We start from the raw sequence: 20,175 nt of genomic DNA, 5'->3' as shown, positions 1-20,175 counted from the left end.
CGTTTACGCCACCCTGGCCCTGATTGTTTCGCCGCGATAGGCGCGATCGACGACGACGAGGTCGGTGGCGAGCCAACCCCATCCCCTCGGCGGCTGACTTTGCAGCTGCTAACCGGTGACAAGCAAGCAGCGCTAAATTGCCGTCACCACCCCTGTTTTTCGCGTTGTTCTCCGCCCAACGAAGATCGAAAACTGTTTCACGATCGAGGGGTGGATATTGCGGGAGGATATCTGCCGATGCGCGGATAAATCGGGCTTCCCTTTAGTTCTGGGGGAAAATTGATAGATAAAGAATCAGGTGTGTTTCGAATTTTTTTCACCCATTTCAACCGATATTGAAGAATCTCTCTCTGTCGTCGTTCTTGCGAGAGAAAGATCTCTCGACAAGCAAGGCTTGCTTCGTGTTTAAAGAATAATTTTTTTTTTTAAGGAAAGTAACCATCTTGATTGTTAATCTTGATTTTCGATCCAGAGCGAGTTTGAGTGAGTTTGCAGCTTGATTTTCAAATTTCTTACGTTTCTTAATAAAAAAAAAAAAAGAAATGCGCAGTCTCTTTGAATTATTCATTCAATAAAGATTACTCGACGAGCGGTATATTCTCCCTCCTTCGTCCCAGAACAGAAGAAAAATTAATTGGTGTAATTAGAAAGAAAGTTGAAGGTACGTACGTCCGGTCCAAGAGTTGGGAGAGGGTCGTAGAAGGGTGAAAGTCGATTTAAAGTCCCGTTGTCGATCGGATGGAGAAGAGTTGGACGTGAAATGAGCCAGCTCCGTGTATCACGCCAATGCCAACTAATTTTAAGAACAATCCCCTCGAGGATAGAGCAAAGAGGGAAAAAGTAAGGTCGGGGAGGGAAAAAACTTTCCAACTTCTTCCCCCCTTTTTTTCCCCTCCTTCTCGAGCGAGCGATAAGTCGAATTCAATTGCGGACCGATCAACGGGATATGTGATCAACGCGTCGTAGACGAAGGAGAGGGATGCGTGGAAACGGGAGGGGGAGAAAACCCTCTTTGCCCGAAAAACCCTCTGACCTCTTTCCTCTGCAATTTCCTCACACGGACGAGCAATTTTTCTACATTTTCTTTCTTTCTCTTTTTTCTTTCTTTTTTTTTTTTCTCTCTCTATCGTTCGATCGATAACTATTTCTCCATTCGTTATTTCCATTTCACACTCTTACGTAGAAATTCAATCTCTTTCGAGTCTTTCGATGGAACGATGAACTTCAAACTTTCCCTTCCATCCTCCCGTCGATCTTTTATCGAGTTTGAAGGACCGAGGAACCTACCTCTACCTATCTCCGCATGCACGGCCACACGTAATATCGAAGGCAGACGCGACTTCAAACGCCCTCTCGAGATCGAGATCGCGCTACTCGTGTAACGATCCCTGTATAGGAAATTTTCCAAAGATTATATCGAGACGATTTCCGGATTTATTACAGGACGGGATATACGCAGAGCGATATAGGGTGGCGGCAAACGAGGTTTGGAAACGAACGCGTACAGTCAGCGAGAGTAGTGGTGGAGCATCTTCACCCGACTGGAAGGATTGTGCGCGGTTATCGGCGTTTCTCCAGCGCCATTCGACCGGATGGGAGCGTCATTAATGCTTGCTTAACAAGAGTTATCTCAAGTGGGCACGCGTGGAATTACGAGTGAATCGCGCGCGCAACCGAAATTTCTCCCAGCCACCTTCCCCTCCCCCCTCTCTTTTCCATTCCACGGCTTTTCCCTCCACCTCTCGACCCACCGAATTTACCCTCGTTCGGCCCGAGTTATCTTGGGGCTCCTTTTATCCAACCCGCTTCCCTCGTTCGCTCCCCTGAAATCAAAGGGACACCCCCCCGCGTTGTTGGTCGCTCGTCCGGCCAATTTCATTACTACGTCCCGCAGCCGCCACCTTCCCTCTCCCCCTCCCCCTCCCCCAAATGGAAAACGAACGCGGCCTCTCGCGTGCCGCTTCCCTGATAAAAAATTAGAGGGCTAAAGGAAGGAATTGTATCGTTGAATTATTTTCCGCCTGGCCGTTCCTTCGTTTCTTCCTATATTTATCGTGAGACGATAAGCGGGAGAGAATCATTGGAATTCGGGAGAATATCTGCAGGATGAAATAAAAATTTGTTCTTTTTAAAATGATCAAAGATACCTTTATCAAAAAACGCGAAGATGGAGTATAGAATAAGAGTGAGTAAAGATTTTTGCTTCTGTTGGATGAAGTGAGAGAGATGGAAAGAGTAAATTTTTTTTCAAACAATCAAAGATGTCGACGTGATCTTTAGCTTTAGATGATAGAGTGAAAGGACGAAAGATGTTTATGAGGGATGAAATGCATAAAGATTTGAGTAAACATTTTTCTTTTTTTTTTTTAAAGTAGAGAGAGAGATGTCACTTCTGCTAAGTGATTGAACGAGAATAAAGAATAAACGATAAAGATGTAAATTTTTTTTTTTAAATAATATCGATATATTTTTGGAATATAAAGATTTGCGAAATTTTTATATTGAAATTTTTGAAAACCTCTTCTTTTTAAATTAATTCTTTGTACTTGTGAGGCCATTTTTGACGTGATAATAATATTTTCCTTGCAATTTTTTAGTCATCTCTTAATTCTTCGCGAAATTAATGAAACAGTTCAAAAAATGAAATCAGAGAATAAATTAGAAAAATAATTTATAATGTAAAGAGTTAAATATTGAAATAAGCGTATATGATGTTTTTGACACAAAGAAAAGATTGTTAGATAATAGAAAATGTGTTTTATGTGCTAGAATCGATTCAATTGGGGTTGGTATTATCACATTTTCTTCTGTAATCCATTTTCTGCAATCTCTCTTGTGGAAGTAATATTATTAGTGGAATTGTACAAGTGCAAGGTTCTAGTAGATCTACGACTACAGAACACTGATTAACGAAGCAATCGATTATCCAACCATTGGAAAATTTCATTAGCAGAATAATTAACAGCATTATTCGAGCATTAATTTGTAAATAATAAAAAAAAAAAGATATCATCTAATATATAGCAAATTATATAGATATAGCAAATTTCTTATAGAAATGAAGAAAAAGAATTACTTTTCAAAATGTTTTATATACTTGCCCATTTTTTTTTTTTTTTTTNTTTTTTTTTTTTTTTTTTACCCCAAATATAATTTTTCCCTGTCCACGATAAACGATAAATAAAATGCAGCGAGCGAACGAAAACGAGCGAAGCATCTCAGTTATTACTTCTCGATTTAAATAGCGTTTCATTCGGTTCGATAAATTTTAATGGAACGCGTCAACATTGAATTTGTAAAAATTCAATTAGCAGAAGTGATATTGGACGTCATACGCGTACACGACAAGTGATTATTGTGAAAATTGTTGCGCAAAGCGAAAACAGGAAATATTCGCGGGAAACGAAAGGGAAAGCAATTATGCACGTGTATAAATAATACATACGTGAAAAAGGAAATATTCATCTTATGGAAATTCGTTTGAAATCGTATCATCGGTTTTTGTTTGCTTTTCATTGTTAAATTATCCGTGAATTTTTATACCGCCATATATCGACCATGTATTCCATTCAATTTATGCGAATATAATTTACATCCAAATTAAGGGATGATCAAATTTAAAATGTACGAAAATGTTTCGCGTATAATATTCTCTTTCTCTCTCTCTCTCTCTTTTTTTCGAGGATCATTTTTAGAGTATCGCGTAAAAAAAAAAAAAAAAAGACAACGAAAAGAACGAATTATGGCATATTATTTGTACGTACGTAAAATAAACGTACTCGGTGATAGATAATTAGAGAAACAGTTATTTCCATCCTTTCTGCACCGGGATTCACCCTCGTTCGCAACGTTACCACGACCCTTCGGCCTCCACTTCCCTTGACTACCGTCCTAAAATCAAAGGAGCGCCTCTGCTCGCACAGTATCATGGTCAATTTCATTAGGTTCGCGCTGTGTGAACGACCAGACACCTCGAAATTTTCCCATCGATTCCTCTCAGATTGACCAGAAAATAGTAAGCTTCGCATCCCACGGAAGAGAGAGAAATCATTTCCTCGAATTTGTAAATATCATAACGATGATTTAACGTAAGGTCGTTAATTAATCATTCAAAGAAATATACATATTTACCATTAATTTACCATTAATTTAATTGTAAAAATTTCAAATTCTCGATTATATAAGGATCATATACTTGCACGTTATTTTGAGAGAAATTTATATTTTTTTTTTTATAATAGATAATTTTAAGAATTCACTTAAGGAACAATGCAATGCACCTCGAGAACTTTCATTTCGTTATTCAATCACCGAGTTCTACCACTTTAATAACTTTAAGTTCTCAGAGTTCTTTTTTTTTTTCGAAGCCAGTTTTATTTTGAAATACCAATCAATTCATTTACCGAATCCACGGAATCCACGTTCGAATTACCCAATCAATCAGGCATTTCCATTTACTTTCAATAAAGACTTCAATAAAGAACTCTCCGATTTCGACAATCTCTGCGTTGAACTTAATTACGAGCTGCTATATATAATATATAAACCAATCAATGGCCCCGACTAATCGAACCGTGTCGCGTAATTAATCAAATTTTACCTTTGAAGCTGTTGGCTGAAAAATTTTTACTTCAAGTGGAGCGTGGTAATTAAAAATTTCGTTGAAGTTCGGAGGGTAGGTACAGGGTTGGTCGCGAGTCGGCGAGATTTCGGTTTACTTTAACAATCGAAACTTTCGTTTAATCAATCAGTTTCTCCGAGTCTAAGTCACAAGATCAAATAATCTTAATCAAGTTAATACAGTCTCGATCTTTTGACGAGCGAAATTTTAAAGACAAATATATCGAGGTATAAAAAATTCGAGATAAATATAGAAAATACAACAGCAATATTTGTCCCGATATATTTATGAAAAGGAACGAGTTTAATATAAAAATTAGTTTCGGCTGTTGAGGGATACATCCCTATAATTTTACGACTCGTAAAGTTTTCATGTATTTTCATACACTCGATCTAAACACTCGAGGACCTCGATCTCAACACGTTAAACGATCTCACACGACAAAAATACACGATAGATCAGTTAAAATATATTCCAAAAAAAGAAATTCGAGATAAATATAGAAAATACAACAGCAATATTTGTCCCGATATATTTATGAAAAGGAACGAAAATTAATTTCGGGTGTTGAGGGATACATCCCTATAATTTTACGACTCGTAAAGTTTTCATGTATTTTCATACGCTCGATCTAAATACTCGAGGACCTCGATCTCAACACGTTAAACGTTCACACGACTTAAAATACACGATAGATCAATTAAAATATATTCCAAAAAAAAGAAAAAAAGAAAATTCGCAAAAAGGAAAGGAAGCAAAAATATCCCTTACAACTTTGAAAACATTAACTCGCTCCTCTATCATGTATCAAAACCTGCAAAACCTATTCCTTTTCCAACTATTCTTTCCATCCATTCCCTACAAACTCCTCGTTAATCCCTCGTCCTCCGAACCACCACCCATCCTTAGCGTACCTCAGCTGGACGCCAACGAGCTCAGAAACCGCCAAACGTTACGCATCCCTCCAGCGACACGAAAGGGGACAAATACGTTCCCAAGATTCCAACCGGTCACCGTTAATGAAGAAGGAGATTCTGCCCTGTGAACCTGGAAATTCTCCATTGGTCGGTAAGCGACGCAGGACAGGGCGGCCAGACAGACGTTCCGTGCACGGACACGGGATCAAGGTGACGAGGATACGCGTGTGTATCCTCCTCTCCTCTCCTCTCCTCTCCTCTTCCCTCCACTCCCCTCCATTCCTCTCCGCACCACTCCACTCCGGGAAAGAACTCGTCGGGCAGAGAGGGTCGCCTTTTGTTCCATCCGCTGGTAATGAGCGACGCACGACGCTCGAGAGGAGGGGGAGAGAGGGGGGTTGGAAATGGACAGATCGGACGTTTCCGGGGCCGGGCGGCGGCGATGTTGTTCCCGCCGTTGGTCCAAAGAGAAAAACGAGAGAGAGAGAGAGAGAGAGAGGGAAGGAGAGAGTCCCTTTGCGATTCTCCGTGACGGCGCGTAACGAGGGAGCGACGAAACTCTAACGAGCCTTGCCCATGACTCGCGTTTCGTCGCAAATAGTCCCGGCACAACCTTCCCCCTCCCCCCCTGCTTCGCTATTCGGGTTTCCCGGTTAATTTACCACGAAGGAAGGACGACCGCCGCGCCGCGCCGTACCCGACTCTCTACAGGAGGAGGACGCGGTTAACGCGGATCCCGGCCGCTCCGTGATTTTTCTCGGATAAGGTCGCTCGATTCTGCACCCTTCTGCGGTGGCGGATGGAGACGGTACGATATCTGGTCGATGGTCGTTGGATGGATGCTCGAGCGAAAACCATGAAAACCATGAAGGGAGAGTCGATGTCCTTTTCATTTTTCAGAGAAGAACAAATGATGGAGATTTTTGTTTTTGATTTGTGATTGTTTGTGACGTAAGTTGGGTTCGTTAGGGTATCAAAAATTCGAAGAGTAAAAGAGAATTAAAAAAATATCGCGGTTTAGGTTGGAACGATCCTCGGATGACGTTGAGATCGTGATTTTGTATAGGAGATTAAAAAAAGGGAGACGAAATTAAAGCGATACGAAATTTTATTCTCTGTTTTTTTTTTTTTTTCTGACGTCGAGATAATTGTAACAGTTGGAGGAAAACGTTTGGAAGAAGAGTTTTTTCGGTGTTTCCTCTCCGCGAGATTTGCCTCGGTTGAAAAAAAGAAAAAGTTGTGGCGGTAAGTCAAGATTTCGTTGATTACAGACACAGGTAAAAATGCGCATCTGATTCCTTTTGTGACTCTTTCCCCGTGAGGAGAGGAATCTTTCTTGCCTTTAGTCCCGTGGAAAGGTTGCTCGCTGACTTTGCCACTCTTCCAAGCACTTTTTCCCTCGTAACAAACGTCTCGTAATTAATAGCCGTAATAATTGGAGGACGTAACTGAAATGGAAGACAAAAGATCCCTTAACATTCAGTCATTTTATCCGGAGCAAAATTTTCAATGAAACTTCGTAGACCTCTCTTCTCATTTAGTCGCCGTTTTATTAACACGTTGCATCGTTAACATCATTATAAATCTTAATTTTACTTTGAACGTATGTTAAATATCGTAATATCTTTTATAAAGATATTATTATTATTATTATTATTATTATTATTATTATTATTATTATTATTTTTCACATTTAAAAGTTTGATAAATATTCTTTATTCCTTTATTTATATATATTATTATATTTTTTTTATATTTAAAAATATAGATTTAGAATTATTATTTATAGAAGTTATACATATTTCCCATACATCGTTTCATATATTCACAAGACAAGATAAAATATCGTGTTACGAGTGTTTCCATGAAACGCAAATTTAATATTAATCTTGCTCGAGAAACAAATGGAAATCTTTGCAACAAAAGCATGTTTAGACGGAAATGTCGCTACTTCAAAGCCTTTCGTTTCCCGCCTTCCTTATTCCACAGAGCACCACTCCCGAATTCTTTTGTTCTTAACGTTAATTACTTCCCGACGACACTGGAAATGCTTCCTGCAGTAGATTTACCAACAAGTCGAAACAATAAGAAACAGCAGTACATACATATTCCTTTTCAAGGGTTGGTAGGTGAAATTCCAAGAAAAAAAAAAATACCTCTTCCTCCGCTTCCGTTCGATATTATACACCAGTTTCGTCGGCTGTACCGAGTCCAACTTCCTTTCTCTGTGTGTAACACAGAACGTTGAACAAGTGGCTTTCTTCGACTAAACTTCTCTTGCGACGACACACCCCAATGAATCTTTCCCTTCGTCTCCTTATCGAACACCCTTACGAAGTCAGCTGTGGTCCTAGAAATGGACCACATAACTTTGATTCTTTTTCTCCAAATTAACATCGAACCTTTCCTCGTTTCGCAAATTTTAATTCTTTAAATTGGAATCTCGTTAAAGAAAAGGAAATTCAATTTGAAATTATAATTTTTCAGAATAATAACTCTCATAATTATATACAATTCTCTTATGAAAAGTAAATTGCAGAAATTGTTACGCGCGTTATTTACGTACGGTTTGAGGTAGGAAAATTGTTCCCATCTGAAAAATAATGCCTCGTTCAGCTTAACCTTTTTCAGATTTCTCCGGTATGCGCGAGACGTGCGAGGTGGTTGTGAAAATGTCGCGGCAGCTCGTAACGCTCGTTCTTTTCAACCTTCTCGTGGCCCTCCTCCGCCTAAAAGGAAACAATAATTTTTAACATACACGGCATGAATGTTTCGTATTTAGCCACGCCACGCCACTAATGTTCATGCTCGCGTTCATGCGGATAGACGTGAGTGAAGTTTATAAAAAACGTGGTAAAAACTACGCATAATATAGAAACAAGGCGCAAGGTTTTCTTCCGCGAATTTCGTACTCGAACGTGCCAGAAATATTTTTGTCGCGTGAGTTTTTCGTTACGTTTTCGAGAAAATTTTCGAGAAGTCAAAAAATTTTAATCACGCGCTCGTTACAAAGAAGAAAAAAAAAAAAAAANNAAAAAAAAAAAAAAAAAAAAGAAAAAAAAAGAAAAGAAAGAAAGAAAGAAAAAAGAAGAACAAATACAAAATGAAACTTTTATGTACTCGAATTAAGATTAATCGGGTAATTTAATAATTCGTTGAAATTTTCGAAAGAGGTGACTCGTTTCTTTAAGAGGAAATATCACGCACCTCTCGACTGAATTTTGCCGCATTCTTCGTCATTTTCCTCGTTCTTTCTCTCTCTCTCTCTCTCTCTCTCCTCGAGTTTTACTTTCCACGAAAGCATTATATCCTCTGGCATTCTTCGCAGTACTTTCTGAAATTCTTTCTCCCTCAGACTTGACACACCTCGAAGATTTGTACGTGGTTGTTTTATGGATATAGATGCACTTTGGTTCTTTCGACTGCTATTTTAAAATTGAAGGATTCCTACTTCTGTCGCGAATGTATTCTCGGCTCTGGCGAAAATGCGAGACAATTTTCCGCGAACCGATATATAATATTTTTTTTCGAGATCTCTTAACAAAATTGAAACAACTATGAATATTTAGATGGAACTGTGAAATTTATCTCAAATAAATTTTGAAGATCGCACAGTTAATGGAAGATCATGAAATATTATTTCTCGTGTTTTATATATATATATTTTTTTTTATTGTAATTAAGGAATATTGAATATATATATTGGCAAAGAACGAAGAGATGTATGCGTTTGTCAAGTAACATCAAGAATAATTTGAATTCGAGATATTTGCTCCATCTCATTAAGAGATAATTAATTACACGAAGTTGGAGAATTTCTGGGGCTCTGGTACAATGTCCTGTTGATTGCACAATTTATTATAACGATACATCATCTATATCGTTAAAGGTGCTTAGAGTGTTAAGAGTGTTAAAATTAAGCAACAAATATCATTAATATAAAAAATTAATTTCGAGATTGTGATATTATAACGAGTTACAATTTTTCGTTTTACCAAGAAATTCCTAAATCGTTAAAAGGTTAATTTATGATCCTAGAACGGCGAAAATTCTAGTTAATTTACAAACTTGTTGCTTTAAGTATCTCACAATTCGTAGTAGCACTTCCAGTGCGGAAACTTCACCTAACTAAATGTAAATGATCGGTATTAAATAACTTTTCGTTATCTTTAACAGAGCCTTCCATAAAATACAATCTAAAGAGAAACGAGTAAATTTGAACTAAATCACAGTCGATTTATTTCAATTTTACTTTGCGAAACTTTTCATTTCCAAATTTTTAATTCTTTGAATAAAAATAACTTTTTAACAAAATCAAGCACATACGTAATTTTCAATTATTCCAAGAAAAAAATAAATAAAAATAAAAAAATAAAGTTTCTCAAAGTTTCGGTAAAATTCACTCGTAATCCACATTTATCATAATTCGCATCATGAAATTTTTATATTAAACTCGACACGTATAAACGAAAATAATATATATACTTCGACCTGGATATACAATTTGAAAAAAAAAAATGTGCAAAAAGTTGCAAGTTAATTTAAAAAAATCGAGTATGTACAATTCTTAATTTTTTTTTCTATCTTCCTCGCCTCCAAAAAAGTCGAACAAACAATTTTCCATTACTTATTTCATTTTCTAAAGTTTCGCTTTAAAATTCGCTCCGTCCATCGAATTTATCTCATTCGAATCGGAAACTTTTACTTCAAGCTCGAGGCGTACAAGCGAATAAAACGTTGGAACGAGTCAACGATACAGTTCGGCCGAAAAACAATGGGAGAAGAGCAATGCAAAGCAGTTACAGGCTTGGTGGAGTAGCAAAACGAGAGTAAAGATGCGGCGAACGGCGAAGATGACGCTGAAAGCTTTTCTTATCTGAATTTCAAGCGCTAGCTTGTGAAGAATGTTGTCCTCCTTGTTCCGGCAAGGGTTTCTCGCGCCACTTTCTCTCTCTCTCTCTCTCTCTCTCTCTCTCTCTCTCTCTCTGCAAGAAAGTTTCGCGATATCGTCGACGACTAATTAAAGCTTGGAATAAGAGGAGGCAATTACCAGAGCGGTTCCATTTAATTTCGTAGGCCGATTTGAGGAAGGAAGGGAGAAGAAGTTGGTCGCGGGACAGCCGTTATACATTTGCATACGCCAAGCGGCCTGATGTACTCGCAGCATTGGGCGTTGAAAAAGTAACCAGTGGTTCAAAAATGTAGCGTAATATTTGCTTCAAATAATTATTTATTAAAATGATGATTGAATAACATTCGTAGCTATTATAATTGATCCAATTTTCATATAAATCGTATGCCAATTACAATTATTTTCGATTATTATTACGTTTTGAACAATAAATTATCGAAATAATTTATCGAAGTAACTTTGTTCGTAACTTTGTTCAACTTATTAAATTTTCTCCATCATTGGATGTATTTCTTCTTATTTCACTTGATGAAACGAAACTTGTATATTTTCTTGGAAACGAAATTTCATATATTGGGTCGTGTAGTTTTTTGTAAGAATTGTAATATTTTTTTAATCGATCTGATATTAGATCAGCTTTTTCTTCTTTTTGTAATATATCAGGTGTAAAAATAAGGTATATAGTTATGATAAAATAGATTCTTTTATTCTTGTTTTGATTGATGATTTGAAAATTTATATCTTGACTTGAAGTTTCGTATATTTACAATTTTCTTTTGCGAATATTGCTTTTTCTAATATTTTTTTTAATCATTCTGACGTTAATTGACACTTTCTCTTACAATAGTTATAAAATTAATTCGATGCTTTTTCGAAATAAATTTTATAAATTCTACAAATCGAAGACTTGTTTACTCTTTTTTTTACAATATATTAGGTATAAAAATTAATTCGTTAGTTTTTTAAAAAAAAATTCAAGAATTATATAAATTTTACAGAATGGTTTTAAATCATATTAAATATTTTAAAATGTTCGTAGTAACTTTTTACTACCTTATTCAGATAACAGAAGGATTGTTATGTCATAAGAAAAAGAATTTATGCAACGAATGCGGAAAGAAACTTTGATGCACATTTTTTTTTCTTTTTTTTTTTTTTTTTTTGAGTGCTCTTGAACTTTGCGCGAACTAAGACACGTTTCCAGGAAGAATTGTATTCTAGGTTATAGATACAGTTGTTAAACTGACACTGATATTTTTCTTTCTTTAAAGTACAGAGATAATTTTATCATTTAAAAGTAATGGAATCTTTTATTTTAAAATAGGATTTCGAAATACTATATTATCGTGTATTTAAATTGTAAAGACAAACATTTAAATTTTATTTATTTCGTAAACTGTGTGTAAATTTATTATTATATCATTGCATGGATATTAAGATTTATATTTTGAGATTGAATAAAATTTATCAAATGATTCACCCAAATTTTCAAACGACGAAGTTTTAAAGTGATTTCGAAACTTGAATAAAGACAAAGATAATGAATATTATGGTTCGTTCAACACTGACGTCATTTGAAGTTATTTTGTGTAATTAGAAATATAACGTGCCTCTCCTTCAGCCACATTCTTGTTCCTTGAAAACATGTTTGTCATCTAGTTAAATAGCGATAATTATCATTCAAAATTTTTATTTTTATTTCTAACCTAAATATTTATAATTAATCTCGTATAATCGAGAAACGATTTAATATTTATTTTAAATTTAAGTTAAAAAAAAAAATTAAAAAGTAGATATATTTACATTGTGATATAAATTTTATGTGAAAAAGATATCTTAAACTATAAACATACTATAAAAATACGTGATATACATACGCGAAAAACTTTATCGATAAATTAAATATTATATTTATAACAATATGTTTCACGTAATACGAACACATTATTTCATCGAATTAGATAAATTGAATTAGAGACAAATTTACCATTAAGTATAAAAATTAAAGATTAAAGATAGATCGTATAATTTAATTGGATCTTGAAACTTTAGGCAATAATTCAAAAACATTATATTGAATTAGATCCTTGGAAACGATATTTCAATTAATTTCAAACGTCTGAAAATTACGATGAAACAAATTGTAACATTTGATATCCTCGAGAGAGAAAAGAGGATTATTTTTCATACACTGTCTGAGTAATTTTACAAACAATATTGCATCGACAATTTGGAAATCGGTATTATATTTTTCAATTGAACTCAGCGTGGGAATGTGAGCGCCAATGGTGGATTCTTTTCCATTTCTCCATTCAATTCCTTCCTTTTCAACCAGCCATTCTTGTCTCTCTCTGGCGCATTTCTTAATAATGAACCACTTTAATCCAGCGCACCAGAAAATACCAGCCTCTTGTATCTCTAAATCTCGTGAGTGTGTTAACGAAACGAGATGATTAATCAGTTATTAGAGATAATTAATCAATACCGCGATATAATTCGATAATCTTTCATATCAATACTTTCAGTGTTGTATCAATTTATAACACTGATTTCTAATAATTTAAAAATAAATCCCCTTTTTCTTCTTAGATAATACTATCACGAATATTATTACGAAATAAATTTCCCTCATATCTGTAACAAACATAAATCCAAAGAAAAACTTATTAAACAAGTTATTCAAAAATATTGTTTTCTCATCATAAATATAGAAGTTTATTGGCAATTTATTTAATCAGCAACATCGCTAATGCACGTTAAGATTTTTATCAAATTTTTATCATTTTAATCGGCTGATCGATATTTCGTTCCTGATAATTTCGATCTTCAATCATTCAAAATTATTGGTAATTACTCTTACGACAAGAAGAGACAGAAAAGACAGAAAATTAGAGAGACAGAAAATTCACGCTGGACTATTAGAGGAGAGACGAACGAGAAGTCAGTTCCAAAAATACGAGTGGAAAGGTTGTTTGACGTCATGTGACATAGACGCGTTGTGTTGTGCGTGCGAACTCCATAAAGCGGTCTACACAATCTAGAAACGCGCGAACGATCTAGAAACTTGCATCACGATCCTCGTGATGTGCAAATGATATATATCGATTTTAGCATCCATTGAAAACCATTCTGATGTTGTTATCTGCATCGCGAAACCAGATATCTATATCGTTGGCATCATCTGTTCCATTGTGCGGGCCGCTTAACTGATGTTGTAGACGTGTTGGAAAGGGAAAATAATTTGGCAGTCATCGGTCATCATTAGAGAGAAACGTTTGGAAACGTTTTGAAACCATTTCATTGGTGAATAAATTAAAAGTTATTCGTGCAAGTGTGTGTTCGTTTATTACGAATTACATATACAAATAACATTTGTTTGCTTGAATAATATTTATGTAAATTTATGTAAAAATTTAATACGTTTTTTATGTACAAATTTCATATAAGAATCTTATAATTTGATAATTAATAGATTTAATTGTGTATACGTTGTTTTATCTCAAGTATTGAAAAAGTATGTATAAGAATATAGATAATGGAACGATTAGCGACAGAAAAAAATAACGATACAATGATAATATAATTACGATTTATCGTTGTATTACGATTCACCGAATATTTTATCGCGCAATATATTAACGTTTAAAATATTATTATTCAGTTATATTTTATTTTACTTTTAAACAAGTTCGACCTTAAGTCGATATATATATATATATCTCTTCTCTTATTTAATCTTTGTCGAAATGAAGTTCCTATTTGCGATTATAACGATTGCTTGTGCGATGTACGATGATGCCAGTGGTGCCAGAATTTTGATGATAACTCCGCATCAAGCGAAAAGTCATTACATAGTATACGAGGCGTTGCTGAAGAGACTTGCGGAAAGGGGTCACCAAGTGGTGTCGTTCAACCATTTTCCTCAGAAAACAGTTTTACCTAATTTCACGGATGTAGATATATCTTCAAGCATGCCATACGTGGTCGGTACAAAGTCGATCAAGATTGCCTTTCAGGAAACCATGTTGCAAAAATTGGGATTGATATCCCGTATAAGCTTATCAACGTGTCAATCCGTATTGGAACATCCGGAATTGAAGAAATTTCTGCATTCGAAGGAGAAGTTCGATGTGTACATCATGGAAATCTTCCTTTCCGACTGTTTTATCGGTATCGGCCATGCTCTCAAAATACCAATTGTGGTTGGAATAAGTAGCACCATGCCTTATCCATGGACGAACGGGATTCTTAGGAATCCTGAAAACCCTAGTTACATTCCTAACATGGTTTTAAGTAATTTTTCGGACGAGATGAATTTCTTCGAGAGGGCCACCAATTTGATGTACCTTTTCATCAGCAAACTCGCCTATAGGTATGTCAAAGTAATCGAAAGTTTTTTTTCTTCCTTTCTTCTAAATCCTAAATCGCTTGTCCAATCATCAATCGTTCTCACCTCACACGCGAAATTTCCTTGGCGAAATCTTAGATCCTTTGGAAAATATTTATATTTTACCAACGAAGCGTCGGTTCATTGTTACTTAATTTTAATTCAAATATCTTGTGAAAAAATTCTCACGACACAAAGATCCAAGCTCGTCGATTGCTCGTCCAATCGCTTCCTTCCACTTCCAAATGAGCCTATTTACCCTCAATCATGGGTATAATATCCAAACTCATTAAGATCCGATTCTCATCATAAACCGTTCGATGGCAAATGGCGGACTAATTGCCTGTGACGGTCTATCTAAATTCTCTGTTGGTCTACAGCTATAGAACAGATCCATTAGATCTCCATTCAAATTTTCCAAATTTATAATACAAGGTAAATTGGATACAGATGTTCGTGAGATAATTACATTTGCTTGATTTTACAACAGACTTATTCGTCGAGTTTACGCAAGCAATTTAAACTTCCAAAAGATTTTATATATCACAATATTCAATATATATACATATATACATCAACCAATCATCCAATTCGCCTTGTACTCGATTGATTAATTTCGATCGATAAATTTTTCGATTCGATTTCCTCCTCAGGTACCTAGCGGACAGGCCAGGTTACGAGATCGCGAAAAAATACTTCGGCGACGATCTTCCGGACTTGGACACGTTACGATCTAGGATATCATTGATACTGACGAATGGGCACAGGGCAGTGAACACGCCACGAGCCCTTGCGCCAGGACTTAAAGAGCTGGGCGGTATGCACATACCAGCGTCGGGCCCGCCCCCGTTGCCCAAAGATCTTAAGGATTTTCTCGACTCGAGCGAGAACGGGGTCATTTACTTTGGCTTGGGATCGCAAATAAACATATCCACCATGCCCAACGAGATGTTAATGTCTTTCTACGAGGCGTTCGAGCGGGTACCGCAACGGATATTGTGGAAGTGCACCGAGAGCAATATGCCCAAGCTGCCCAAAAAAGTTAAGTCCATCGAATGGGCGCCCCAGCTCTCCATATTGTGTACGTATATACATTCTTTTTCCTTTCTGTGTATATGTGTGTGTATGTGTGTGTATAGGTGTGTGGCACGTGGCGGCGAGTTTAACCGCTAGAAAGGATATTATTCTGTTACTGTGAAAAAAAGAAAAAAGAAAAAGTATTAGTGAAAAAGTTGCACACGTTTTTATGCTTCCGGATGTTTGTTTGGTAAATTTTTAAATGAACAGTCTTTTTTCTTCGATAAAGATATTCGAATGTCAAACGTTGGTAACGAAGGAGGGAATTATCTATGTAATTGCGGTTTAATAGGTGAACAAAATTGTTTTGTAGATTGGGTTAAATACTATGGAAGATAAGAAGTATTTACTTTAAATATATTTTAAATATATTCATTCAAGAATATTAAGATACTTCAAAAAACATTAAATTCAATGTCGAATGAGTCAATGGATAAATGTGATTCGCTGTTTGATAATTGGTTACAACGTTACGGATATTTATACAATTCGATTGATGGTAAATGTTTTAATTCGTATAATAGTTTAATCTTTCCCTCAATCATCGTCGTGTGTATCGTATATACACGACGCTCGTATCGTTAGGGCAATATTATATTCTCGCGTGTAATCGACGATCCCATCTATGATTCAAGATATCGAGCCCCGAAATCGCATAAAATTGCATATTTAAATTATGCATTAATGTTAAATAACTTATAGACCAATTTTCCCGAATATCATTACCCTTCGTTATACATATTGTACGCCGCTTATTGTCAATAATCCTGTTCCGCGCAATCAGATATAACCATCGGTTTATTTTGTAATAATAATGCACGATATTCGTGCATTTTAGCTCTAATTTTAGTTCTAAAGTTTGATACATGCATTGTATTAAATACAGATTTGATTTAAATTTTATTTAAAATGGAATTTAAATCGAGCCACGGGAAGAGAAAGAAAATGGAGATTAAGTTTATATTGAAATATTGGAAAAATGGAATATGTACAAAATTTCATTAAAAAAAAATTACATAATAATAATAATACGATCGAATTCAAATGATCGATTCAAGATATATTTAAATCATTATGCGTGTTATATTTAACTCTTCGTTCGTTTATCTTTCTAAACTTTTTCCTTTTTGCATTATCGATACAATGTGTATATATAGTTTTAAAACGTATTTTACAAAAGGTATCCTTTATACGGAAGCGAATTAATCCCTGAACCTTGAAAAATCAGGTTAAGTGCACCACTGTTGTCGAGAAACAAATCTGAAAAAACAACTTGAAACTTTATTCCCTCCGAGATTTTCTCTCGAAAATTAGCTACTTCCCTGTACGAAGGAACTAGACCTTAAACAGACGGAATAATTACAATTTCTTTTTTTTTTTAATTTTAAATGTTCAAAAAATGTTAAAAAGTTGTCAAAGATTATTATTTTATTATTATTTATTTCTTTGCGAAATAAAAATCTGTTTCAATCAAGACTCGTCGAGTGAATTTATTTAATAGGCGATGATGTCGCCACATCATTCTACAAACGCATCACATTTGAGACATTATATATATAAAGAGAGAGAGATCATATACGATTCAGAATTTATTACATCGTAAATAGGGAGCAAGTTATATAGGAGTGGATGAATAATGTGCGAATTAGGGCAGGATTAAATTTAGGCCAGGTCTAGGTTAAATCTTGGGATGGATCCAAACGTTGTACACGCGTTACCTGCACGCGTTCCATTTCGTATGCCGTTAGCAATCAGATCGCTTTGTATGCAAACAATCGTTGTTCCACTAATTGATTTATATTCACAAACGAAATTCGATGAATTGTTGACAAATTCGTTCATTATTATTAATTCCTCGTTAAATTGATTTTGCCGGAGGATTTACATATGTAAAAAAAAAAAAAAAAAAAAAAAAAATATTTAAATTACAATGTTTATACATTTACGAAAAATGAAAACGTTCGCAAATCTATGAGAATGCGAACACAATGATGTAAAATATCGAAAGCAAAATATATAAGATCCGTGTAAACGTTTCATGAAAGAAAAATACAAAATTCGAAGGAAGCAATAATAATTAAATAATAATTAACATTAAATCACTTAACAATTCGAATTTTATATTTTTGCTTATAATTTTTTAATTAAATAAAACCTATATATTTATATAACATTTTATTGTCTTATTTAGACTCATGGAATTGATATAATAGCAATATTTAAAAATCAGTGAAACAGATCTTTATTTTTATATTATTCATTCATATTATTCATATTAAAATTTAAATTTCCATAAACATTTAATTACAAGTATAATATTCTCGTCATTCGTCGCGAAAATAAAGAAATATTAAAATAATAAAATTACCTTAGACGCGATTCGCATTTTAACTTTATCGATTTGAAAATGACCAGGTCACCCGAATGTGCGGCTATTTATCTCGCACGGTGGAATGCTGAGCTCTCAAGAGGCGGTTTATTGCGGGGTACCGATTCTCGGCATACCCCTGTACGGGGATCAACACCTGAACCTGGCCTACTTCGTGAAAAGGGGGTTCGCTCTGAAACTGGATTACCATCAACTTTCATACGAGCCGACGATATCAAACGCTTTGAACGAACTGCTCCTGAACAACAGGTAATTAGAATCTTCGTTCTTCGTGCAAATGGAAATTGCGTGGTTCGTATATAACGTAGATATAGAGATGAAAGAACATCGAAACAGAAAAGGAGAGAGAGAGAGAGAGAAAGAGCGAGAAGCTTCCATAGCTCTCTTTCATTATCCATCTATATTTGGCGAGCAATACCGCCGAATTAACCGGGCAATGAATTTTTAATGACAATTTAAAACAATCATCGCATTTCATAGTACTCGCGTTATACTGCTGTCGGTAATTTTAAAATTACTACCTTCGATACGTATATACCTTCCAATTTACCAAATTTATAAATATTATTCTAAAATAATATTCTAAGAAAATAATCCGTTATTCACCTTGATTCAGCTCGAGATTACAATTACACGTTCGTATTAATACACAGCGAGTAACACTCGGGAATAAACGTTTTTGCGTTACAATCGTATCGGCAGAGTCCATTTGGCGGATGACAATCGGTCGATGATAAACGGGCCACCAACGAGCGCTCAATTTCATTGTCGATTTTCGAATCGATCGCGCGTTAATTATCGCCCGATCCCCATCCTCCCGTCCATTAACCGTTCCCATCGCGCGATGGATCATTGTTAACGATCAGAAACGCGGTCACGCGAGCCGGGAGCGTCTTAATCATTGAAACGGCGAACGGAAAATGGACGATTGAAAATTTGATCGATTCGTCCTCTGCGATATATATAATCCCCACTCCTAGTTAAATTTGTATCCGGCAGTTGATTGAAAATCGTTGGCTCCTTAAATCCGAGTTGTCGTGGTTAGATTACGTGTATAGCTTGGAATGTTTTGAAGGAGAAGTCGTTTCGAGGAAATTGTTCGAATCCTTACGTTTGATCTCGTCGAGAGCTTTTTAATTAGCATTGGTTGTCGATTGGGGCAAAATTGGATTCGATGGAAAGAATTTTTTTTGGAAGGGAGGAGGAGGAAAGATTATTTCGAATGTTTTGAATGTTATAATTGTATTAATTGATTTGTTAATTTGATTAATTGATTAATTCGCGTGATTCACAGTTACAAGGATATGGCGAGGAAAGCCTCTTTCGAGTTCAGGGATCGACTGATACCACCATTGGACGAGGGAGTTTATTGGATAGAGTATTTACTTCGCCATGGGCCGGATTCATTGAGGACAACGGCAACGAATTTAACTTGGTATCAATATTTATTGCTGGACGTTATACTCGCGATAATAATTTCAATCGCGTTGGCGGTATTCATCGTTTACAAATTATTTAAATTATTAATTTGGAATGGAAGAATGACGATAGATGTTAATAAGAAACGATCGTGAAGAAAGATCCTATTGCGAAATATTGTAAGAAGTTGTTAAGTTTTGATTAATTAAAAAAAGAATTCCCTGTAGAAATTATCTTCTTTATATTTATTCTTATTTTCCTAATACGTAATAATAATACGTTTCTTATGTAGTTTATGTGTTTTGTATAATACGTATAATAAATGTAATAAGTCGTTTAAAAATATTTAGAAACATTTTTTTTTTTTTTGCGTCATTCATCTAAGATATTACCAATAGCGTAGGAGCTAGAACGCTATGCTTCAAAAATGCTTTTAAAAGCCTCGGAAACTCG

At 35.3% G+C, this 20,175-nt stretch overlaps 1 protein-coding gene across 1 annotated transcript; it reads left to right on the top strand.

The window, feature by feature from the left end:
* Window positions 1–13,222: 13,222 nt before the first annotated feature.
* LOC122719709 (UDP-glucosyltransferase 2-like) lies at window positions 13,223–19,952 on the top strand. The gene is made up of 4 exons (XM_043945763.1): window positions 13,223–14,822; window positions 15,491–15,918; window positions 18,330–18,552; window positions 19,598–19,952. The coding sequence occupies exons 1-4, from the start codon at window positions 14,197–14,199 to the stop codon at window positions 19,875–19,877; spliced, it is 1,557 nt and encodes a 518-aa protein (XP_043801698.1). The 5' UTR covers window positions 13,223–14,196; the 3' UTR covers window positions 19,878–19,952.
* Window positions 19,953–20,175: the final 223 nt, after the last annotated feature.

This window comes from Apis laboriosa, unplaced genomic scaffold (genome assembly GCF_014066325.1).
Source record: "Apis laboriosa isolate Shangri-la unplaced genomic scaffold, ASM1406632v1 scaffold9_cov152, whole genome shotgun sequence".
NCBI classification, from domain to species: domain Eukaryota; kingdom Metazoa; phylum Arthropoda; class Insecta; order Hymenoptera; family Apidae; genus Apis; species Apis laboriosa.
The sequence above is the reverse complement of the archived record's forward strand: the minus strand, read 5'-3'. Positions and strand labels throughout refer to the sequence as shown.